This window comes from Pleuronectes platessa, chromosome 10 (genome assembly GCF_947347685.1).
Source record: "Pleuronectes platessa chromosome 10, fPlePla1.1, whole genome shotgun sequence".
Lineage (NCBI taxonomy): Eukaryota > Metazoa > Chordata > Actinopteri > Pleuronectiformes > Pleuronectidae > Pleuronectes > Pleuronectes platessa.
This window is the reverse complement of record NC_070635.1, coordinates 17,783,936-17,808,818: the sequence shown is the minus strand read 5'-3', so window position 1 is coordinate 17,808,818 and position 24,883 is coordinate 17,783,936. Positions and strand designations below refer to the sequence as shown.

At 43.4% G+C, this 24,883-nt stretch overlaps 1 protein-coding gene across 5 annotated transcripts in view; it reads right to left on the bottom strand.

The window, feature by feature from the left end:
• grb10b (growth factor receptor-bound protein 10b) overlaps window positions 1–24,883 on the bottom strand; it is a 62,386-nt gene that overhangs the window by 12,387 nt on the left and 25,116 nt on the right. For 3 of the 5 annotated variants that reach the window (XM_053432167.1, XM_053432169.1, XM_053432168.1), the window contains exons 4-6: window positions 23,250–23,550; window positions 21,100–21,238; window positions 1,091–1,247 (exon numbers count right to left, since the gene is read on the bottom strand). In XM_053432167.1, coding sequence (XP_053288142.1) covers window positions 1,091–1,247; window positions 21,100–21,238; window positions 23,250–23,550 — 597 coding nt within the window. Of the gene's footprint in view, window positions 1–1,090; window positions 1,248–2,626; window positions 3,307–3,335; window positions 3,584–21,099; window positions 21,239–23,249; window positions 23,551–24,883 lie in introns of those variants that run through there. The other 2 variants (XM_053432170.1, XM_053432171.1) reach the window with 2 other exon arrangements.

The window sequence follows — 24,883 nt, the reverse complement described above, 5'->3', positions numbered from 1 at the left end:
TAACTCAACTGGAGCAGAACTGTACTGGATCTTTAGCCTGACAGAGTTAAAAATATAAGTGATGGATTTCGAATGTCATACTGTATATGATCCTCTTGCTTACCCTCTCTGTCACCTTCCGCCTCATAAACCACCAACACTAAAACCACCAACACCAAATTACTATGCGATGCTTGGAAAAGTCTAAAAACAGCCAAATGTATCAATGGCTGTGTTTGTTTAATTTATGAGATGGGACCGATGGGGGATTATCTGCTGGTGAGGATTGCTACACTTTGGAAAGGCCGTCTCTGATTACATCCATGCAGCAACTTCAGGAAACCGGAATTGTCTTTCATTGATTCACGCAATTAGCATCAGCCGTCTTGAAGTTTGGGATTATTCATTATCAGCCTCCACTTCAAGCAGCAACAGGTCCATCTCATGAAACCACTGCACAGTTAGCTCACACATCTCAACTCTCAGCCGCCTCTTCACTGCTGAATCAGAAAATCATTGGGCCGTCAGTCCTAAAGCAACTATGACCTCACATGCAATGCATTATTTATCTCCACCACTTTCGGTTTCACAGACAAGCTGATCAATACCTTTAACCTACATTGTCTTTTTTTCAGGGACAAGCAGTTCAGTGTGTGTGTGTGTGTGTGTGTGTGTGTGTGTGTGTGTGTGTGTGTCGGCCTCAGTTCATCATGACATAGCGCTCTCCTGCCTCTCTCGCTCTCTACTTCTACAGCAACCTTTCACACAGCCACTGTGTTGCACTTGACTAGACCACTGAACATTATGCGTTTGTGCATATGTTGTATAGTATGCACATGCACTCATGCTTGAAAACATCCCTGCGTGAGAATGTGCTGCTGGACAGTGTGTACCCAGTATGCGGACACGAACGTATGCATTCCTACGAGCGAGTACACCTGCGTGTGCCAGTGACTGCGCCGCGTAGCTCGGCTTATCCACAAGACCGCAAGCGCCTGTGTGGACGAGTGGGAGAGCGAGTGTCCGTTCATGTGTGTTCATGTGTGTTCATGTGTGTTCATGTGTGTTCATGTGTGCTTCTGTGTGTATGCGAACAGTGTCTGCCCCTTACCTAGTCCTAGCAGCGGGTGGTGTTCAACAAGTGCCCAACTGTTGTCATCCAAACAATGGCTTTTATAAACCAGGAGCTGGCACAGGTCCCTGGCTGTCATGTCGGCCGGGATCTCCACCACTTTACACATGCCGTCTTCACTGAAGATCTTCACAATCTGTGGGTAAGAAACACAGTTCAGCCATCATGAATTTTAGGTCATTTGAATGGAGTTGGGTAAATGACAAAACAGAGCAGATAATAAAAAAAGACATCGAAGTTACAAAATGAACGGTTGTTCACTTTTCCTGTTAAATGAAATAGAAAAAAAATTTACATTTAAAATGAGAATTTTTAGATTGTTACGGTCGCCCTGCAGGGAACACTGAGTTGTGATGAAGTTGTTTAACACAAACCATTTCTGAAAACTCTGCCTAATAGGTGGGTGATGCCGGCAATTTTCCTCAAACACTAGAACAGTATTTATCATATATAGCACCCCATACACTATAGCATACGCAGCCCTGTGATTATGCCACACAATAGAAAAGGCACAACTGCGCAGCAATTGTGGCGTTAGAAATCACAGACAAGCATCACTTAAAGCAACTTGTTGGTGTGATACAGCAGCAAAATGTACACAAATATCTAGTGATATGACCATTGAAAATGTCAACTTCAACTTAATAATGTTGAAATCGGGCCGGTAATAAAATAATAAACAGAATGAATATCAGAAAGAATATGTTTTTTGAAGTACAACTGATTGAGATATTTACAATTTAGGGAAAATGTCTGTTTTCATTTTGTTTCCATTAATACTGACTTCAACACATAAAATGTGTTTACTCTGATGCAAATATGTAACCGTATGATTATATGTGTATATACAGTATAATGTGCATAATGTACAAGCTGCTGAAACATGTTATATCTTATTTATCAGCATATACTGTAGATAAGCTTCCCGTTATTATATTCAGCCTGTGATCCAGTTGATATAATCGTCTTCTCCGTTGGCTTAAACAGTCCTAAATTAACGTCCACTTAGTGTATCCACACTTTGGCTTTTCACAAGGAAACCAGTCACACTCACAGGATACATAACTCATGGCCCACAGAGAAAACTAGAGCAGCCTACTTAACCTGCAGAGGAATCCAGCCTTGTTAGCCTACACATAAATCCAGCCTACTGGCTTACACATGTAATGTATGCATATGCTTCCCACATTATATATCATAAGGGGAAGACGCAGCCCGTACAGCATCAGTTTGCCCAAACTGAGCAGGACGTGCTCCATCCATCCAAAAAAAAAAGCGAAGGGAACCATAATCATTCAAAGCTACTGACGTATTTGACTCACACCTTGACAAAAAAGACAAGTTCTCTTCAGCCTTTCAGGTATTTACACATTCCATTTCTCGCCCCTGGTTAAACACAGCAGCACTTCAAAGGAAAACGCACTTAAAATAAAAAAATTAAAAGAAGAGCAGGAGGCGAGGAGAGGCAGAGACACATGAGGAGAGATAAGAGACAGAGACAGAGAGAGATCTTACCTCCACGGCCCGCAATAGGCAGCAGTCCGGGGAACACGAAGGCATTTTTTGGACTGAGCCTGGCTCCCCGCACACTCACACCAACACACCACACACACACACTCAGTCCCCCACAGTCACCAGCACAGAAGCCTGCTGCTCTGCTGCCTTGTCTCCTCCGGATAGAGAGATAGAAAATTGGACAGTTGACAGTGCTACCTGTCACACAGCCTGGAGTCCGTCAGTCTCTCCAGGCTGCTGCTAGCTCTTTCTGTTTGAAAATAAAAAAAGAACACTGCCTGCAGTGTGACCTGAAGCTGTGTATGTACAGCTCACAGGACAGAGACACAGAGACAGTCAGCGATCGGATGTTAGCAGGTAGAGAACAGTGCTTAGTGCCGGTTCAGTCTGACAACTATCTTTCCTTCTCTCCCTCCCTCCCTTCCTCCCTCTCTCTCTCTCTCTCTCTCTCTCGCTCCCCCTCACAAAGGGTTACAGCCTCAGCCACAGGCTCTGAGGCACACTGAATCAAACCACACGCTCACCGACCAATCATAAGCCTGCAGCAGGCTGATGTAATCATTCCCACACAGACCCAGGCTCGTGCATGCACACAGAGAGAATCGCACACGCACACACACACACACACACATACACACACAGACAGACACACACACACACACACCGGTAGACGCACAGTCATGGACAGACACAGCCAACTTTTTCAGACCTCTTGCGAGCTCCCTGCTTCAGTTTCATTTGCTGAGCTCGAAACCAGAGGCTTCGTTTGAGAAGGGTGTGGGGCAGAGAAGAAGAGGAGGAGGAGTAGGAGGAGAAATAGGAAGAGGGAAGGAAGGGGTAGAAAAGTTTGCCACTTCTCTCGCTTCCAAAATGTCCGGCGGGTTTCACAAGAGGGTTGTTTGGCTTGTAGGATTTTCTTAGCGTCTTCTCCTCTCCCTCCCATCCTCCCTTCTTCACTTCCTCCTTCTCTCTCTCCTTCCCTCCCTCCCTCCCTCCCTCCCTGTGGCTTAACTATGAACTCTGCAGTCTCTCTCTGCCTCTCGCAGCAGTAACAAGACTCATTACAGAGCAAATGAAATGAAACAAACCTGGAGCACTCCAACCTTCTCCTCCTCCCCTGGTGGCTAGTCTTGTGCCAACATTCTTTCTCTCTGAAGAACAAAAAAATCCTGGAGACTTCTGCACGCACACACGCATACACACACATACACACACTTCTCCTTTTAACTCAGATAGTTAATACGGCATCAGACGGACAAAAGCCTTGACACACCCAGCCTGGGAGAGGTGAGAACAGCTTTATGCTCTCCTTCAAGCAGCTTCTTTTATTTTTCTACTTCTTTTTTGGAGGGGAAGTGTATGCGTGCATGTGCGCTCGTATATCTGTGTATGAAGTGCAATCCAGGAATACGCAAGGTTTCGGAGAAACGGGGAGGAAATAGTAATAAAAGTCAGAGCAGCCCCCCCCCCCCAAAAAAAAAGATACGACTTCATTTACTACAGTGGCAAACTTTGGGGAGGGGGTGGAGGGTCGGAGAGGGGGGAGTTTGCAGCTGGGGGAGGGGAGAGCAAGAGAGAAGTGTGTGTGATTGCACATGCACACATGCTCATACGTAGGTGTGTGCAAGGGACAGGGAGAAAGAGGAGACAGACGGACGAGAGAAGTGAAGGGAAAAGGAGGAATGGAGCAGAGGTGGGAGGGGGAGGGAGAGAGAGAGAGAGAGGGTGGGTGCACGAGACTGTCTGGTGACACAGCGCAGCAGAATGTGTAGTATGAATGCGTTCTACTGTTAACTACATATCTACCCCTGCACAGCTGTCTTCCTCCCCCCTCCCCCTCTCCATGCCACTGCACTCACACGCTCCCGCAGACTGAGACACACACCCTTGTCTACGTCACAGTTAGTCAGCCAGAGGGGGAAAGCCCCAATAAGGCCCCTCGGATCGCACATGCTGCAATACAGGTTTTGGTGTAATTGGAAGAGTTGGTCGTTCCACAAGTTTCAGCCCCTGTTGGCAATCAATTTGTTCGAAAGTTTCCGGGATAAAATCCGACTCTTTTTTTAATGTCTGGTTGACAGGAAAAGACAATCAAATGTCACGGCCACTGTTATGTAGTCGTTTTAGACAACGAGGAGCCGGGGAAACCGCATGTTTGCCAATGGTGTAACAAAGTCAATACGCCTTTTGTGTACATAATGCACAAGTGTGGTGACAATAAAACTAATGCTGGGAAAGCTTGTGAGGTGTAGGGAGCTTGAGGAGAAACATTAATCAGCTGGTGGGAATAATAGCATCAGGAGAGAAGCATCTTGGACTGTGCCTGGTGATATTAACCTTCAGATGACGACTGCCATTGGCTGCGCTCACACACAAACAAATCAAATGACCAAATGTGGAAACAATTTGGAGCGGATCCTTCAGTCACTTTGGAAACCTTATCTTGAAGATGGGTGATACCACAAGACATGAGACATGTGGAGCAGAAGAATGAGAAAGCAAAGTAACGGATGTGACAGAGTGACACACTTCAAATGACCTACTCTACTTCTCTGTCTTCTTCAGAGAGCATTAAAAAAAGAGGCACAGGAAGAGGTGGGAAGAATGGAAGAAAGGAAGATGTTAAGAAAATAACTAGAGAGAGAAAGAATCTTCTTCTAATACTTTTCACTGTGTCCTTATTTGAATGGAGGAGCATAGTAGTGGCCTCTGAAACTCTGATGACTCAGGTCTGATAACTGCCATGTGATGTTATCCCTCAGGGAACACACACACACACACACACACTCACAAGGACCTTAACCATGAGTGCTACTTGCCTAACTCGAAACCTAACCTTAAAAATGTCTTCACCTTAAATTTGAATGCTTTATCATTGTAATTGTAACAAAAATGCTTTTTGTTCCCCCCCACACACACGTTTGTACAGCTGTCTTAGTGAGGACACGGCTTGGCATAGTGTATTCCCTAGACCCTTACCCTAACCATCCAACTAAATGTCTAACCCTAACCCTTAACCTAACCTAAACCTTATTCGAACCCTAACCCTTACCCTAAAACCAAGTCTTAACCCCCAAACAGTCCATAAAAGGGGGGTCACAAAGTTAGGACCGGCCAAAAGGTCATCACTTTCCCTAAATGTCCTCCATTGGTTGTAGACTCAAACTGGTCCTCACAAAGATAGCTGTACACACACACACACACACACACACACACACACACACACACACACACACACACACACACACACACACACACACACACACACACACACACACACACACACACACACACACACACACACACACACACACACACACACACACACACACACACACACACGTGCTCATTCATGCACGCACATCCTGAGACACACCGACACACTTTGCAGCATATGCTACATATTTCACATTTTTGTGTGTATTACGGTTTCTGCACCTAATAAAACGCCCACCCACCCACCCACATCCACCCACACACACACACACGCACACACACAACGAGACGACTCAACAGAAACTAGACTGACAAAAAGAAAGTAAACTGCCCTGTATGAGGACAAGCTTTGTGCGATCTGAAGTGTGTACACAAGCATGTGTGTGCTCGCCCAGCAGCTCACACGCATCCACACATCCATCTGACTGAGAACTGGCTGCTGGTCTATAAATAGTTCCGCTGGTGTTACGTAGGAATTACAAGCCATTACATCAGATCGGAGGTACTGTGGCAGACTGCAATTCTAAAAGACTATTAGTCATTGGGCGTACGAGCCGGCACACACATTAGGATCCATTATGTGTGGGCCATGTACTTGAAAAGTACTTGAAAAAGGACAGGCACCATAGATAACACCTGAAACCACAGAGGCAAAGCATCATGAAAAACAAAACGTAACGCTAAACAGCAAGACAAACTTCTTAATTGTAAATTCACCAATGGTGCCGGCTCCCAGTTGAACTCCTCCTGGAATACTCACGCTGTGGGGACGTTTTTTCAGATGAACTCAAGCAGGGACTTTCCTGCCCTGGGTTGAGCTGTGTACAAATATGGCTCACACTAACCTTAACCACAACCCTTAAATCAACCGTAATCGTTGAGATCCTCCACATCTGTGAGGGGAAATGACACTGCGCTGATACTGGCAGTAGGGTGTACACTCAAATTAACAAACTGAATACTTAAATGAGGGAGGAAACTGAATTGTAAGCCTAAGTACAACAATTTAACTGATCAAAAGTTTAAGACCACAGCTAAAAAAAAGAAAAAAAAACTCCTAAAACAGAAATTAAAGTGTCAAAAACTGACTCAGTAATGAGTAGCTCCAGTATTATTGTTGATCACTTCAAAAATTCGTTTTGGCATGCTTGATGCAAGTGTTTCCAAAAGGCTAGTGCGAATGTTGCGCCAAGTGGTGAAGATGGCTTCACGAAGGGCATCCACTGTCTGGAACTGAAGTCCATTTTTGTAAACTTCCCTTGCCATCCATCCCCAAATGTTCTCAATTGGATTAAGATCAGGGGAACACGCAGGATGGTCCAAAAGAGTGATGTTATTCTCCTGGAAAAAAGTCTTGGTCAGACGGGCATTGTGAATTGGAGCGTTGTCCTGCTGAAAAACCCAGTCGTTACCACACAGACGAGGGCCCTCAGTCATGAGGGATGCCCGCTGCAACATCTCCACATAGCCAGCTGCTGTTTGACGCCCCTGCACAACCTGGAGCTCCATTGTTCCATTGAAGGAAAAAGCACCCTAGGTCATGATGGCGCCCCCTCCACTGTGCCGTGTAGAAAACATCTCAGGTGGCATCTCCTTGTCATGCCAGTAACGTTGGAAGCCATCAGGACCATCAAGGTTAAATTTGTTTCTCGTCAGAGAATAAAACTTTCTTCCACCTTTGAATGTCCCATGTTTGGTGCTCCCTTGCAAAGTCTAAACGGGCAATTTTGTGGCATTGAAGGAGACGTGGCCTTTGAAGACGTTTCTTGTTTTTGAAGCCCTTCCTTCGCAGATGCCGTCTGATGGTTATTGGGCTGCAGTCAGCACCAGTAATGGCCTTAATTTGGGACGAGGATCGTCCCGTGTCTTGACGGACAGCCATTCGGATCCTCCGGCTCAGCGCCGTTTTTTTGGGTCTACCACTTGATTTTTTTGTTCCATAACCCTAAGGATCTTTTAAGAAATGCAAAATGACTGTCTTACTGCGTCCAACCTCAGCAGCGATGGCACATTGTGAGAGGCCTTGTTTATGCAGTTCAACAATCCTACCACGTTCAAAGACGGTGAGCTTTTTTGCCTTTGCCATCAAGAGATCTTCACAGTGTGATTACTTGACAGGAAATGACATGGAATCCAAATTTTTGCACAGATTTTGGCTTTAAAGGCTGTGGTCTTAAACTTTTGATCAGCTGATGAACAGCCTATTTGAGTTAAATTGTTGTTTTCAATAAATTGCCTGCTCACAACTTTTGGTCTCCTGTTCCCATTTCTTCTTTTTGCATTTTGAAGCTCTACTTAGAACCTTCCTAAGATCCAACAGTGCAAAATGCAAATTCATGCAATTTTTTAACTGGTCTTAAGATTTTGATCAGGAGTGTATATATGGGCCGATAAATGAGTACCCCAATTTCTACTTCCTGATAATGGTATTCCCATTTGCATTCCCATCAATGAGTAGCCTCTTTAAAGCCCCTGACTGTACTGGGGTGCTGTGTGTGGCCCAGGCCACCCCTGGAAAATGACAGCCGGGTGAGTCCCGGACAATTGTCCGTCCCCGCTCAGTGCCTGTAGTCAGCAGGAGTGGGTGGAAACGGCCAAGACAACTCTGCTGACTCATGAGGACGGGACCGTGAACCGTCCCTTGTCATCCAATTACAGCGTCAAATTAAGACCCAAGACACAGAGGCCTATCTGCGCTCAGGGAAGCAAAAGAAGACAGAGAGGGATTTAGTGGTAATAGTGAAAAGGGAGCGGGGAACGAAGGAATGGAGGGGGTATGAGAGAGGGAGGGATGGTATAGAGAGATGTATAGAGAGAAACGTAGGAGGAGAAGACTCCCAGCACACACGGACAATACAAAGTCATATACAGTGGCAGGCTGCCATCTCTGCCACTGTGTAGCCATGCATCAGACCACACACTGTATATCAGGCAGTTAGTTAGTCCACAGAGACGCCTCTGTCGGTAAACAATGGAGACTTAACACCAATTCAGTCTCAGAAAGTTGAGGGTTGGAAGATTCTGGAGACGAGCCAGGTCAAATTTAATTAGCAGTGCAGTTTTGGTAGCACAAATTTAGGTCAAGCCATAAATAAAATTAAACGTACGCATCTCTCAAACCAGAAACATATTAGGAATCTCAGAGACAGAGGCCAAATGGTCGGATTATGGACCATCCTTTATCGTGAAAAGATTAAAACAAAATAAAAAGAATGCTGGCTTTACCAACACCGCTGATAAACTGGTGACCATAATAGCCGGATCACATTTTGTTCTAAGCAGTTTTTTCAAAATGTTTCAAAGTAAATATCCCATTTAAAAGCTCTCCTAGCCCCCTATTCATTCATTCCTGTTTGATTTATGTATTGTGAATTACATAACGGGTAATACACGTTGTTTAAAAGATAAACCACATCCTCGTTTAATAAAACTAGATTTGCACGTGCAACACACTTGTGAAAGGCCATTTATTCCAGTTTATGATGATGTAATAACCGTGTCACCTCTATTTATTGTGGCTACCTGCTGAGAAACAACCCAAACGGAGCCAAATATTTTACCAAAGGAGTAAAGTGGGAGCGGATGCTTAATTGAGCCCCGGGGCCGACTGCCAGCAAAACCCCAGGCAGGAAATGTCCTTTCAGAACACTGCTGATTCGCAGCCATTGTCCAATTACAGCAGGAGGGCAGCGGTAGGATGGGTGGGGGTGGGTTTATGATTGTGTAAACAAAGGATGACACTGGCATCATTATGGCAATACACTGGAAATCCTCCACTGGTTGTAGGGAAAGCTGTGGCACTGTGGAAAAGGTTTATACGACAAAATATGATAGTGTGGTTCTCATATTTATGATTTACAGATTTGGTGAAACTTTCAGTTGGCAAGAGCCCAAAATTACTGTTCTCACAAGACAGTTGAAGTTATTCTGTGATAAAACGGATCTATAAGAATATAATAAAGTTATTGAATAATAGGATTTACTGAAGAATGCTTGAGTTTAACTGCATTTAAGTTATAATGAGCAATCTCTCTGCATTAAAATGTATAAAGAATGACCCTATGATATTTATTTTTACATTTTAAAAGATATTAGTACTCTAGATCTGCCTGATTATTTTGACCAAGATCCCAGATTTAATTCCTGGGAAAAGGGATTAACGCCCTACACCACAATGTTAAAGAAAGTTTTTTTTTTATTCCCGGATTTGCACCCACATTCTTGGTTATACTTTCACTCCCGGTCCACTACCACATCCTTTCACCACAAGTTCTGTGGAAATCTGTGCTGATTTTTTTATTCATGAACAGAGGAAAGTAGCACAACAATTTCAAACCTTGAGAAATTAGGTTTTAAAACTGACGTTAACAGTTTCATAAAGTTGCCCCATCAATGAGGTCATATCCTCCTTTGGATCGTTTTTACATATAAATTTCAAATATTCATATTTTTGTGGCTGGATGCCTGGATCTTATGTTATTAGAGAAATAAACTGAGTAGATGTTCACAGCAGCTCTTGCAGGGAATAAATTACACATTGTGCACTTCAGGGAAAACATCTACAGGTCTGTGTGTCCCCTGAGTAATACAAGTAGACTCATCTCTGCATCACAGGCAACTATATACAATCATTTTCCATCCAGACAGTATGTGCCACAGTTCAGTACAAAATGTCCTCAGGACACAAGGTTTGCAGAAGATCTCAGCGTCTTCTGTCCCTCTCTCTCTTTCTACTGACTGGATCCTTATTTCTTCTTTCGATCAAGGTCTTTTATATTTTCAAAATACATTACCAAAAGTATAGAAGGTGACTGCCGGTTCCTGTCCGTCGCCCCAGAAGGCCCAACTCCCCCAAAATACTTGGCCACGATAAAATATTCGTATTGCCAGACATCCATGAAACAAAACTTACATAAATACAAAAAATGTTTGATTTTCAAATGAGGGGAAAATAGACACATACTTCTAACAGCATGATAAAAAAAGAACACTGAAGATTCCCTTTCTCGTCCTCCAGTACTAGTTGCTCTTGGTACGTGACAGATTCATTTCAAACTTTCCAAAAAATGCACATATTAACAAAAAGGGTGCCATGTGATGAAATACCATTTAAAAAGCGTTCCTAACTGTAACACATTTAATTATAACAGGCCAGCTTTTTTTTTTATCGTCAATTTTTCTATCCACCACCTTTTTCTTCTTATACCTCCCTCTTTTCCTGCCTTTTTACAGCAGCCGCTTCAGAAATCTGAGCTGTCCTACTTTCCCAGAGAGAGAGGGAGAGAGAGCGAGCGAAAGACTGAGGACAGGGGGAAGGCAGCGAGAGAGGGAGAGAGAGAGGGAGACGGAGATGCAGTCTCTATGACCTACATGAGTCCAACAGCTCTGCTCAGCTTTGGCCAGATGCAATGCTTGCAGGCAGCAACACATTGCTCTCTTTGTGAAACACATGGGCATAAACAGACCAGGACATGTGTGTACACCTGTATGCCCACAATTATGCTTGTGCATGCATGCAAGCGAACAAAAATATACACTCAAAATGACAAAAAAGTTGTGTTATACATCTGAGTAGTTTGTCATTCACTAAACCTGAAACTGTACCATGTTCCTTTGCAGTGATTTGCCACTAGAGAGACACACCGACGTGCGCGCACACACACACACACACACACACACAAAGACACGTTTAATGCTCTGACAATATAAAACAGAGAGACAGTGATGGAGCAGAGAGCAAGCGCTATCAGGGATTAACATTAGCTGCAGGAGTAATGGGATCTTGCCCTGTTAGCCGGGTGAAAGTTGTGGCTTCTAATCTTACACCGTTCTGCCCTCTGGGACGAGGAGTGAGGGATGGACCATTAAAAAGGTGAATCATACCCCTATAGTGCCTGTGTGGGTGGTCCAGTCACGCTCCCACGGTCAGACATTTATTTAGTTCAATTTGATACAGAAGTAAACCACGTACCGGATGAATTATTAACCATTTTCGAATATTTAGGGCTTGTGGTTTACTTCCATTACCTCAATGAACAATATAAAATGCCCTGATTGGGATCCCTCTCATAAATCTATCACTGAAATATGAACAGTGGTGACATAATTTAATGCTGGGATGAAAAACGAACCTATACGTTTATATATCTACTACTTGACATTCCTCCCAGATTGCTTTATTGATTATCTGGTGGTATTAAAGCTACTTTGGGAGTCTGTACCTGCTCTTGTTTGTTTCCCGGCGTCCTCAGTTTCAATTATCTATCAGTTATATTTACTTGAAGAACAGTGTGCACTGTGAACACACTTGACGGCTAATCACTACATTCAGATACAGTCTCTTGGTCAACAACACCTCAACTGTAGTTTTTAGTGACCTTTACAATGCAAAACAAGTGTCCAAATCCTAGAGTGTCAACAAACAAATATGGGACATTAAAACTTTCTCGTTGCGTCCAACTTCAGCTCTGTTGCTAGGCGACATATATAAGGATTGGACTAGTTTACTAGGTCACGGAAAGCCTCTTTAGACCAGGCCACAGCGTTTCAGTTCACCCTTTGTGGTCTACGCTGCCTCTGGGGGACGGGTCGACGGTGTCCTCCAAAGGACGATGCTCCTGAATTGAGACCCAGGTATTGTGTTTATAAACTGCTGCTTTTTCATATGCTCAGGGCAAGTTCTGTTCTCTGCTCCCTGCCACAGTGTAGGCAGTGGATGTTAGATGCAAATGTGGCTGTGACTCTGACCTATTTTATACAAGGAAGCATGTAATTGAATTTAGCATATAACAGGATCATCCTAATACTAGGGACTTTTGGTATTTAGTTCAATTTGCATTTTATAAGCAACGCTAATGTAAATATTCAAACTCACAAACAAGGTCTCACATAACCACAATGGTTTGTTTGCATGAGCTATGAGATGTTGATCTGTTTCCATGTGTCTTTTTCCACTGGCAACCGAGCCATTATTCAGCTTACCTTCCTCACCTGTCTTATCATTCAGCAGCAGGCCGTGTGTATTTGTGTGCCTGCTTGTGTGTGGCGTGTCTCGGTGTGGCAGTAGCAGGTCTAGCTAGCAGGTCGAGGCATGTTTCCATTTAGCGGGCGATGGGATAAATATGGCCCTGACACATGAGATGTTCCAGACTCAACCACAACCTGCCTGGCTCTCCTCCAGGTAACATTTGTTCTGCAGCAGCAGAACAATTTGTATTTCACAGCACAGAATGCTGCAAATCCAATCAGTGCCCCAACGAAATGTGTGTGTGAGTGTGTGAGAGAGAGAGTGAGCATGGACATGCATGTTGACAAAGGGTTACTGTACAGCCTGCATGCTCTCTCTACTTTGCTGCCACAAAGAGCATCAGATAACATGCAAATGAGTGTGTGTGTGTGTGTGTGTGTATGTCCCACAGGGAGAGGGAGGGAGGGAGAGAGAGAGAGAGAGAGAGAGAGAGAGAGAGAGAGAGAGAGAGAGAGAGTGCAAATTTGGTTTACAGACTAGATATAATTTTAGGGAATAATGATCCAAGATCATTAATGATGCATCAAATATACACACATGCACACACACATGCACGCACAAGCTCAATAAAGCATCCAGTTTGAGTGCATTATTTATTTTCACATGAATTACAAATAATTACAAAGACAAAACAACCCAAGTGTTAACAGTCTAAATCCCACACACCCACCCACAGGTTTGTGCAGCTGTCCTCATTAGGACAGTCCATTAACTTCCATTCATTGTGGACAGCCTAAAAAAAAATCCTTTTCAATAACGTTAACCATGACCAGTTTATACCTAACCCTAACCTAACCGCAATTCATTTCTAATCACTAACCATAACCTCATGATTAATGTTTAGTTTCATTAGGACCAGGCTTTGGTCCCCATGAAGTCTACTGGTCCTGACAAATCAGTGTTTAAGCTGGAAAAAGTCCTAAAGAGGTACAAAGCAGCTCTAAACAGCTCTAAACATACAAGTGTGAATAGTTAGTGATTACTCAACAAGTGTCTGTGTTTATTTGTGTGTTCCCTGTTGCACTTTAAGATCCATTTAAATGGAGTCTGGCTGCTGGTATGAGCCAGCAGATTTCTGGCGCTGTGTCACCTTTGATCTCGGAACAGTGCAGCCTGCAGAACACATCAGCAGTACAATGAGAAGCAGAACACACACACACACACACCCACAAACACACACACACACACGCACACACCCACAAACACACACACACACACACACACACCCACAGCTTATTCTTAACTTAACCCCACACATACATTAGACACATGGACATGTGCAGACAATACACCAAACTGAACCTCCTCATAAGAACACCCTGACTTGTTTTAAACACACACACACACACGCACGTGCACGCGCACACACACACACATATTCACAGACCCACAGATGTTCCCACACATTGAGGCCAACAGTTTGGGCATCGACAGCATTCCATTCTGCTTTTCCGTTTACAGTGGAAAAATCAGCCCTTTGATCTGGAGTAATTTCAACATTCAGGAAGGAGGCAGCCAGGGAATGCCATGCTTCAACGCTAAGAGAGTGCGAGGAGGGGTGGATCGATGCCCATCGTGCATGTGGCGGGTGTTTCTAGTTTAAATCCTGCTGCCTTCTATTCAGCAACCACAGTAGATGCTTCAAGAGTTTATTAATTAAGTCAATGCTGCTTTGTTATATTGAAAATTCTTTGGTACATAAAAGTTTAAGATTATATTTATTAAAGATCGCTAGGCAGTTGCTTTTTGAAGCTGCTCTGACTTTATATCATCTATGGATCAAATGAGTGTGTGTAAAGTGAATCAGTCACTCAAAGTGAAGATCACGGGCAGAACATAAAATGGTATTCAGTAGAGTACAGTCCATACCTGGACATACCAACAGTCGCCCAGTTATTTTCTCTCCACAGTCACAAATGCTTGTACGTTGTGGGAACTCTTTAGTTTCTGGATAATGTCTTAAGTTCTCCATCCACAATGCAGAGTGTCTTGAGATGGTGTGTGTTGTCATTTGGTGCTAAACAAAAAAATGTAACTGAACCAACACATCCACACTCATTGATATCAACTTCCTGAACCAACACATCCACACTCATTGATATCAACTTCCTGAACCAACACATCCACACTCATTGTTTCCAACTTCCCTAATTGTTTCATCAAGATTGGCACATTATTCTTTGGGAAATAAAGGAAAATGTTGAAAAATGTTCTCGAAATGTTAAAAAAAGATAAACCTTCTAGGATCCGCCCCCTGACCCAGATCCGCACCAGAATTTAATGGTCTATTCCTTTTCCTTCCACCAAGTCGTATTTGCATAATCATAGTGACTATCAGGCAAGCAAACCTACAAAAAGGACTATCTGAGAGCACATACCTCTGACAAGGACAGGGCCCTATCTCACAATGTTTAAGAACTGAATCAGCTCTAAAAACTTAAATGGGTTCTTCCTTGTTTCCCCAGCCTTCCGTTAAGTATAAATAAAATCGGTCTAGTAGCTCTTGCTTAATCCTGCTTCAGACCGACAGACTAACAGAAATGAAGAAATAACCTCCTTGATGGAGGTAATTATCACCTGAATCTACCCTCACCTCTACACGTCTAAGTTTCTTTCAGCAAACTGTCATGGCTTTTCAGATATTTTTGACTGCAGCAGATGGCTACTTTCTGCAAAACAGTTCTTTGAAATCCTTTGCCAAAGATATCAATGAATGCATGTTGAAATTTAATCATAAAGTTTCTCTGTTTAGCGACTGGATGGTTTGTGAGAGGTACTGAAGCCAAATCCACAGCGCCTCACGTTTTCCAGTGTTTCATGGACTGGGGACATGATGGGGGGGAAAAAGCTTCTTAGTCATGTGAAGTTATATTTGGAAAATAAATTCTTATCAGATTTCTTTCAGCTGCTGGGGCAGAATATCATTATGACTAAGTGTATGTGCAACATTTATATTCTGCAGCGTATCTGCTGCACTGATAAGGATACGAGTCTCGTCAGCAGCTTGTACGACGCTGAAAGGCACAGGGAGACTTGCTGTCTGTTTCATCACAGAATGCACCACACCTTTCTTGGGTATGCATTTCTGGGTCATCATGAGTAATTGGATAAAAGCTAACATCATAGCTCCTCATCATATACTCACTTTACTACATTTCAGTCAAACTCCAGCCCCGGAGTAATGGTTTTAACATTCAGACCCGTTTCTAAAACAGGTTGCCTGATTTCAACAAGCTGTGAGGCTGCCAGGAGGATGCTGAGCTCATCATTTAAATTATACTTCAGTACAGAACACTCGATTCTGGCAGCATTCACAAAATGCTTTTTTGATAAGTGGGTGTCACAGCTTTGAAGTCTGGCTGACTCAACTGGAGGCAAAGTCATGCTGAGAGAGAGAGATGAGGGAGAGAGAGAGATTGAGGGAGGGAAGGCGAGAGATAGAGAGGGAGGTGTAAGGAGGAGTGAGCGGGGGTGGAAAGGTGATCAGCACCATCATCATTAGAGCAAATGTTAAAGATCCCTCCTGGGACACTGTGTCCCAGCAGTTCCCATGAATATAATCCTGATGAGAAATAGACAGTAAAGGATACTGAGGTGATCTCACCTGCCGAACATGTTGAAATACCAAAGGCTGAATATAAGATGGATGATATGACAGCTATACGCAGAGGTGTAAGCATCTTGATGCAGTATAAGTCATAAACGCTGCCTCCTCCATGTTACTTAATGGGATATGGACCAAACTAAAAAGTCGAAGTATGTCAAATATTTTCTTCTAAAAGGGTTTGTCCTTTTAGGTCCTTCAAGTTTTGTTTAAGTTAGCTATTTGATGCTAAATAAAAAATAATCTCTTCATCGCAGCTGCGCAGACTCCGGCTCCAAATGTGCCGGAGGGCAGCGTTTGTATCCGCAGTATTTTAGCATCATTTGTGGATAGTGGGAGGAAGAGGAGGCACTTTGACGAATGAAAGAAAAACCATGTTGTCTGTCCATGTTCAAATTCTAATGCGCATACTTAAATCTAATCTGCACACCGATTATTTGCTGCACATATGTCTGAACATGTTAATTCCAGCTATAAACCTAATACATACTATATTTGCATTGCCCTGAATATTTTAAGCTATATCCACTCTCAATGGTGCTGCTTTTAACAGCAAATGTGTAACGTAAAAAAGACAAATATTTCTATAACCCTGACTATAACCTAGCTCTCTCCAACTAAGGAATATTATAAAATGCTTTTGCTTTAATGCTGGAGAGTATAAAGGGCTTAAACCTGCATAATATAGAAAGCTGTTGCATTTTTTTTGTTGTCAGACTTGTGCAACGGCCCAACGCTGCTGGCACCGAGCACCAACAGCCCGTTCACTAACATTATTAGTGCCAACCCAACCTCCGCTGATTGTCTGGCACCACGCTCTATTTTAGGCGCCTTACTTCATCATGGGTGAATCAGTATTCATTGAGTGAGCTAAACTGTCCCAGAACACAACGTCCTGCGCTGCGGCCGGGCTGAAACCTACGAGAATTTCATTTCATCTGAGACTGAGAAGAGGGGACAAAAGGGTGGAGGGACGACGGGAACCCATGTGACAGACAGAGGGATAAACACCGACAGTCCAAGGCACACAGAGATAGACACACTAATAGGAAGATAATGAAACACAGACTACAGAGGCGCAGACAGGACGTGGGGATCCTGCCATACCATAGAGCGCAGTGAGCTACAGGACATCCAGTCCAAGTACAGTAAATCCAACAAAATCTGGCAACCCAGTGATCAAATCAGTGTTCCCACACTAGAACGACTGGGGCAGCTTTGGGAACAGAGTGTCCAAGTAAGTACATAACAGCACTTTCTATTGCACTACTGAGGACAGGCTGTCGAGATCCTAGACCGAGAAAATGAATGGATATACTGGCTAACTGCCTTGCATTCAAGGCTTCTTATAGGTTTTTCCATTGCACGACATGGATTACACAGGCCCAGCTTCTAGTATTTTCTTAAGTAGTGCTGTGGTTGTACTACCTGCCTTTCGGCCAGCTGGCTGTAAATGGAAAGATGTATGTAGTTTCAGAATTCCATAACACCTGGATTATGTTTGTAGAAACCCTGAGCAGCAACAGGAAGTAGGATGTTTATGGATGTGTGTCCATCTGCACACACTTCCCCACATTCCGCACTGAACATGGTGCCAGTGCTCATGGAGGGCAGTTTCCTGGTTTTATGTTATTAATCATCCTGTAGCTCCCAAACCAAACTAATCTATTTGTTTGGATTAAGGGTTATATGATTGATTGATGCTAGAAAATAAATCTTCCGTTGATTATACATGCACATGATGGAAATGCATCCGGACACTTCCACAGCATTGCCTGGACGGTATGTCCGTTATTTAAACGCCCTTTATTTCAGACGTAAGGAGCTGAGGGGACAGGCTGTGCAAGTGGAGTGGACAAAGAAGGAAGACGGGGAGGGAGAGGACAGAGAGGGAAAGTGACGTAATCAGGCATCATATGGCCGTGTCAAACAGCTTGCCCAGTGAGTCCTGACAGCCCCTGCGCTGCGTCCTCATGCCTCCTGTGCAAAGGCCAAGGAGTGAGGTAAGGAGGAACAGAGGGACACAAGTACGAGAGTCTGTCAGAGAGCGCCCGAAGGTCGGAAAATTCTGTAAACTAAACAGAGAAACTTCTCAGCAGCCGGCTGCATGGCTGGACTGTGTGGAGTGCAGGGAGAGGGGTGGATAGATAGAGACTGACAAAGATAGATAAAGACAGTGAGAAAGAAATAGCACAGAACAAGAGAGAGTGAGCTGGAAACAATAATGTACCTGCTAACTGTCCCACTTGTCAAACTGGAGACAGATCACCCAGGTCCTCTAGTATCTGAACCACTCACGGGAGGAGTACACATTTGCAAGAGAGCAACTTTACCACCATTCCTCATCCTGCTGGACCGCCTGAGACGTGTGTGTGTGTGTGATGGGATTTTTACAGTGGAAATGTGCTAAATTAAATTTCCGTCGAAGAACAACCACAATGACACAAACTTTCCAAGGAAATCAACAATGGTCAGACACCTCCAACATTGTAAATAGTTTACAAAACTCCTCCCAAAGATAAACAGGCACAAAGACAAATACACCCATAAACTTGGGATGATGCAAAAAAGTTAACAAGAAGGTGTGTGCTCCGTAAACACACACAAGGAATTTGGTTTTCAATGGCATTCTCAGCATCACATCTCCATTAGGTTTGGTGGTGCACACAAAACTGTTTCTTTATATATGGTTTGCCTTGACATGCACATTTCTACTAATTAAAGAAATATCTGTATGTGGAATACATTTCTCAAGATTAGTCTTTTCCGCTTTTCAAATGATACTTAACCCAAGAAGACCAGAAGCTGTAATTGCCGCAAAGGGTTTCAGTTTGTCATTTTTAATCCATTTTAATAAATACATTTGTCAGACAGTTATTTTGTTGCCTCTGCTTTATGGTCATCAAAAAAGCTTCCTAGAACAGTGTACTATTTTTGGTAGGTATAAGTGTGTAGTACGTCACACTGGCTTTAAATCAAATATTGGCCCAGAGCTGCAATAAATATCAAAGGCAGATTGAGCCATTCCAAACTGAGGTGTTTGGTTGGGTAAAGAAAAGTTGATTGCTGATTACTGTAAGATCACAGAAATAATTTCACCCTTCCCATTCCCCGCTCCACTTCCTTGTCTATACCACATTCTTTACAGGATATCTGAGTCCTGCGACGGTCACCCAGTCGAATAAACTGGTTTGTGAATATTCACCAGACACACTGAGCCAGGGTTATGTCACAGCTAGTAACTCAATGCAAAGCTCATAACCACTTAGTGAGACATTAATCTCTGACCCGACCTACCATGTGAATCGGGATTTGCCACGCTGTGTTGAATTTACTCCGCAGGTAATAATTCAAGCCCAGAAGGAAGAGGCTTCAAGGCTGACTCCAGCATTAACCATTTAGAACTTTATTTATGTCACAGATGCCAATTCAAACCCGCAACGTTCCGACTCTTTAAGCAGTTACTGGATGCAACGGATTTACCGATTCATCAAGTGATATATGAGATGATGTTTTAAATGAGAGCAGGTCAAATTAAACTCAGACTTGCATTTTGGCTCATAACAACTTCACTGGAAGTGCAGTCTAGGAGCCATGACCAGAAGAGGCAAGGATCATAGCCAGGTCTGGGTATTTATGAGAAATAGTCCTCCCTCACATTACTGTAAACTGGTATGTTACTGTAACCAGCGCGGGCAGGCCCCATGTGAAGATCATTAAAAGTGACGATGGAGGGACTCTGAGTTCCAGGAACAGACAGGCCAGTCTCTAAATCTTTGTCAACACATGAACAAACAAATGCATAGAGGCTCACAGAAATGCAGCCATGTTTCCAGGTACACATACAAACACACACACGTTTGCGCAGCTATCCTAATTAGGACTTTGCATTAACTGCCATTCATTGTGGACAACCTAGTCAAATCCTTATAGCTAACACACACCATGACCACTTCATACCTAACCTTGACCTAAACACAATTCCCATCTGACCTATGACCTAACCTTGACAGAGAACAACTTTTCACGCATGAGGACCAGGCTTTGGGCCCCAGGAGGTCTAGTGGTCCTGACAAGGTCGGTGTTTATAGTGGAAAAGGTCCCTACAAGGTGGCAAAAATGAGTACACTGCTCCTCCTCTCTTCACCTAATTTTCTTCTCTCAAACAAAGCCACAAACCCCCTAGTGCACACACATGCACTCGACAATACAGTACCATCATATGCAAGCAATCAACGTGCCTCAGATGGGCAAAACATGGGGGCAGATGTAGAGCAAAAAAGAAAATTCCTAACAGTTTATGTCTAACACAGCGCTGACCACTAAAAACAGCTGATTTACGATATTCTAAATCTGCATCCACCAAAATAAGTAGCTGGAGTCACACATGTCTCGGTTATCGGCATAACATAAAAGGAAATCAACATCAGCAGATGTCTCATATCCTCTTTTTCAAAGGGAGAAAAACATCTGATGATGCTCTCCCATAATGTATGAGGGACAGTGTTTTGGATTTAGTTCTGCCACACTTAATTATAATAATGTTTCCCCCCCTCTGAATCCCCGAAAAGCCAAAGTTTCCGAAGAGAGAAGAAGCTCCAGCACTGCAGTGTGTCTTTGACTTACATAAATGCCAGTGGTGGGTTCGTCGGGAGGTAGAGACCCTGGACTGAGGACAGGTGAGCTGGCTGGACTGCAGAGCTCGGGGAAAGGGTTGGGGATGGCCGGGAGAGACGATGTCCTCAACTCCTCCTCCTGCAACCTCCTGATTAATGGAAACGAAGACAAAGGCACATTAAGGTGAAGGGTTGGTGGCTCAATGCATTGTGGTACTAGAATGTGTTTGCCGACTATCCAAACATCATTTGCCCTGGAACAGCCTCTCAAAAAGTGAAATGAGAGAACTTTTGAAATGAGACGTGCTGACACGTGGAATAAGTGCGGGGGAGAGTTAAAATTTATAAAGCATTGCTGTACAGTATCCAGGCTCATGTCTGTTTCTGTCTGATCTAGCCGTAATGAACAGTCTCCTGGCAAGTGGAAATCACAGACCCCTGCAGCCTGCTAGCAAATTTTCTTCAATATTTATCACGTATAAATATTGAATCAAGACATCACTTTAAAGCAGTTTTTTTAATTAGGCACATACAGTGTGAGCTTGTGGCCGGGAGGAGGGGGAGCGATGATTTGACAGTTGAAGATAAACTTTTCAGGAATCGATCATAATTTAAAAATGAGCGGGTCAGTTTGTGAGATTCTAGCTACAGGGTGCGATTAGACAATCAGTGCACGAGAATCATTCTCTGCGTCTCTGTCTCTGTCAAATTCATTCTCTCTGTAGAACCCAGCGAGTTCAAAAGGGAACGGGCCTTTTGATGTCGTCCCATCTGACTTAGTGAACAGGGTTATCCAGAGGTCAGGCTTGAATAATAAGAACTTCAGGACCCCCCCCCGTCTGTGTGGATGCGTTTGAGAGGGAGAGCTCATAAGACAGAAATATCCCATTAACTGATTACCCCTCCTCCCTTTCTATCAAATACTCAAAAGGTGAATAATAGGAGCTGACACCAGTTCTGCTGTGAATGCCTGTTGTGTGTACACTATGTACGCAACCATCCTGTTGCCGCAGAGTCTATGTACATGCCCACTCTCCAATGCATACCACTATGCCCCCAGGGAGACTAAGGGTTACCACTGTTTAAATTGAGAGAGACGTTTGCACTTGCTACTAATATAAATTAGACTTTTTAGTTTGAGACAAAGAGGTAGTGACAGGGAGGAACGGGTCATTCAAGGGCTACAGATATGGAGTGGGGAGGAAACGTGGCCAATTATTAGGAGGGTGTGGAGGGAAGAGTGTACAGTGAGAGGCTTCTTTTCCAGGGCGAGAGAGAGAAAAAGGTTCTGCACGTGCAACTCAACATGTGCAAATGTATAAGGTCGGAGGGAGTTAGCTCACAGCTTAGTGCCACTCTTCGTTTACCAGAGGGCATGTGACGCATGTACACTTGCTCAAGTACTGCTCTAGACTTATTACGACATTTACTCTTTTAATACATTCATAAAGTATATTTTATTTAGGATACCTTCTACATGCTTGAGATGTGTTTTGATTTGGTGTGCAGGCAGAATGTATAACTTCTTTAGTTTATCCTGGGGCATACCCCAGGGATCTGTCCTGGTACCACTCCTATTTATTACTTTGCCAGTTATGAAAAGAAAAAAGGTTCTAATTTGAATTTTCACTTTATTGTGGATGATACTTTGATAATCTGCTCTGTGTCTACAACAAGCATTGCGAGTAATTGTATTTTCTCTCAGAACTGTCTCCAAAGCCTGTACTGAATTGTGAAGAAGGGTGATGGCGTTTACTGTGCTCTCTGTTTGGAATGACTTGCAAGTTTCAGTTTTTTTAATATTAAAGAGATGGAATCACTGGATTCATTTAAATTATATTAAAGTAACTTTTACAGGACATGATAATAGATGGAGAAGTCTGACCGTCTGAATAATATTGCCCAAGGTTGATCGTTGAATATTCTTTATATATATATATATATATATATATATATTTTATCTTGGGAGCATGTTCAACTTTCCCTGTGCTACGGATTGTTTCCCTACAGTAAGGACAGACCTCAAACTCACTACAACACAGTGCAGCTACAGTATGTTGATGTGAGTTCCCTCCTCTTCAATGCCTGTCACACAACCCATTTCACTTTGAGCTGCTGAAGAGAAAAAGGGCGTATTCTAATCAATTGTGCGCAACTTACCTGACAGCGAGGATGTGCATAGGCTGGGACCGTCGGAGGCTGGACTGGGGCGAGTCTGCGGATGAGGACGAGGAGGGCGGCTCCGGCGAGACGTGGCTTAGTGCGTTCGAGTGCTGACCCTGCCGAGGGTGGATAGGTTGTGTGTGATGCTGATGATGGTGGTGATGTTGTTGCGAGGAAGTGGTCTGTCCGTTGTGCAGTAGTGGAGTGGACTCTGTCTGCTGACCACTGCAGGTGGAGTAGAGGCTCTCCAGCGAAGAGTTCATATCATTAACCAGGGCCTCGAGGTCAACATCGTCTTCTGGCAACAGAAAGGAAAACTTCGGTGAGACAGAAACTTGATGAACCCAAATGATTATGTGATGCACCAGTCATGCTTCTAACGGACAAAAAGAAAGTGGAGGACAAGTGAAGAGAACAGAAATGAGCAAAGAGAAATGTTGAGCAGGAAACTCAAACTATAAATCCAATAAGGTACAATAAAAGACAAAAACGAAAGTATCTCTATCCTGCAGTTTTGGTTTCGAATAGTTGACTCACATAAAAGAGGTAAAGTCCCTGGACTTTGTTGGGACTTTCCAATTTTTCTATTTCAGTTTCTCTTTCATTTCATTGTGGCCAGGATTTGAACCCCTGACCTCACATTATACCACCTTCATTCCAACACTAAAAAACAGATGAGAAACCCCTGGCGTGCACAAAAAACACACATGTACATATTGGTAACCCCTTTTGCCAGTGCTGAATCAGCAAGCCTATCTTCACACACTGTGCTGGCCCGTGCGCTATATCTGCCGGGATAACAAGTACATGCACCAACCTGCCCGTGACACTTTTCAACTCTCATCAACGGGGTTCACGGCGAAGGCATCGCACCACAAGCGTCTTCTCTACATTCCCTGCAAGTATCAAACATTCTGCTTTTAAAAAGGTCTTTAAAAAGCGGGACGTGCAATTCTTTCAGCAGAGGAATCCATCCTCAAAGCCCTCGCGAAGACCTCAAGGCACATTTGAATTCATGAAGAGAATTTTTTGGGAGCATGTCGTATCAAAAGTTTGAAGCGAGCTCAAGTGAAGGGAAGCTCACATCTAATTGCTTCATGCTGTGAAAGTTTTATCATCTGGCCGCCCCGGCTCTTTGCAAATTGCAATCTGCAGTGACGATGCCTCTTGCGATTAATAATTCTGAAATATGAAAAATAAATCTATGTCTTTACTTCATCATCAAATCTCTGTGTCCAGATCCAACAACTATACAGCAGGACACAAGTTGACCACTAGGGGGAGACAAGCTGTAATTGTACAGGGCATGTGCTCTGAAGCTGATGTGGTCATGTGAAGGAGCCTCAGACACATATTAGGACGTGGCTCAGGATTAAAATAACAATAATCAAAAGGAACTCATGAGAAAGTTCATTAGTTAGGATAGAGTCGCATTGATATCTGCACTGAAAATTGAATAATCTGATCAAACAAAAAGGTTATGTACATTTTAGTGGGACTTTTAAATTGAACAGATTTTTATTTATCTATTGTTATTTTAAATCAAATGATATCCATGGTGCCCTCTTTTATTTATTTTACTGCTTTTTTATTTAATTTTGAATAAATAGAGTAAAAACAACATGAAAAAG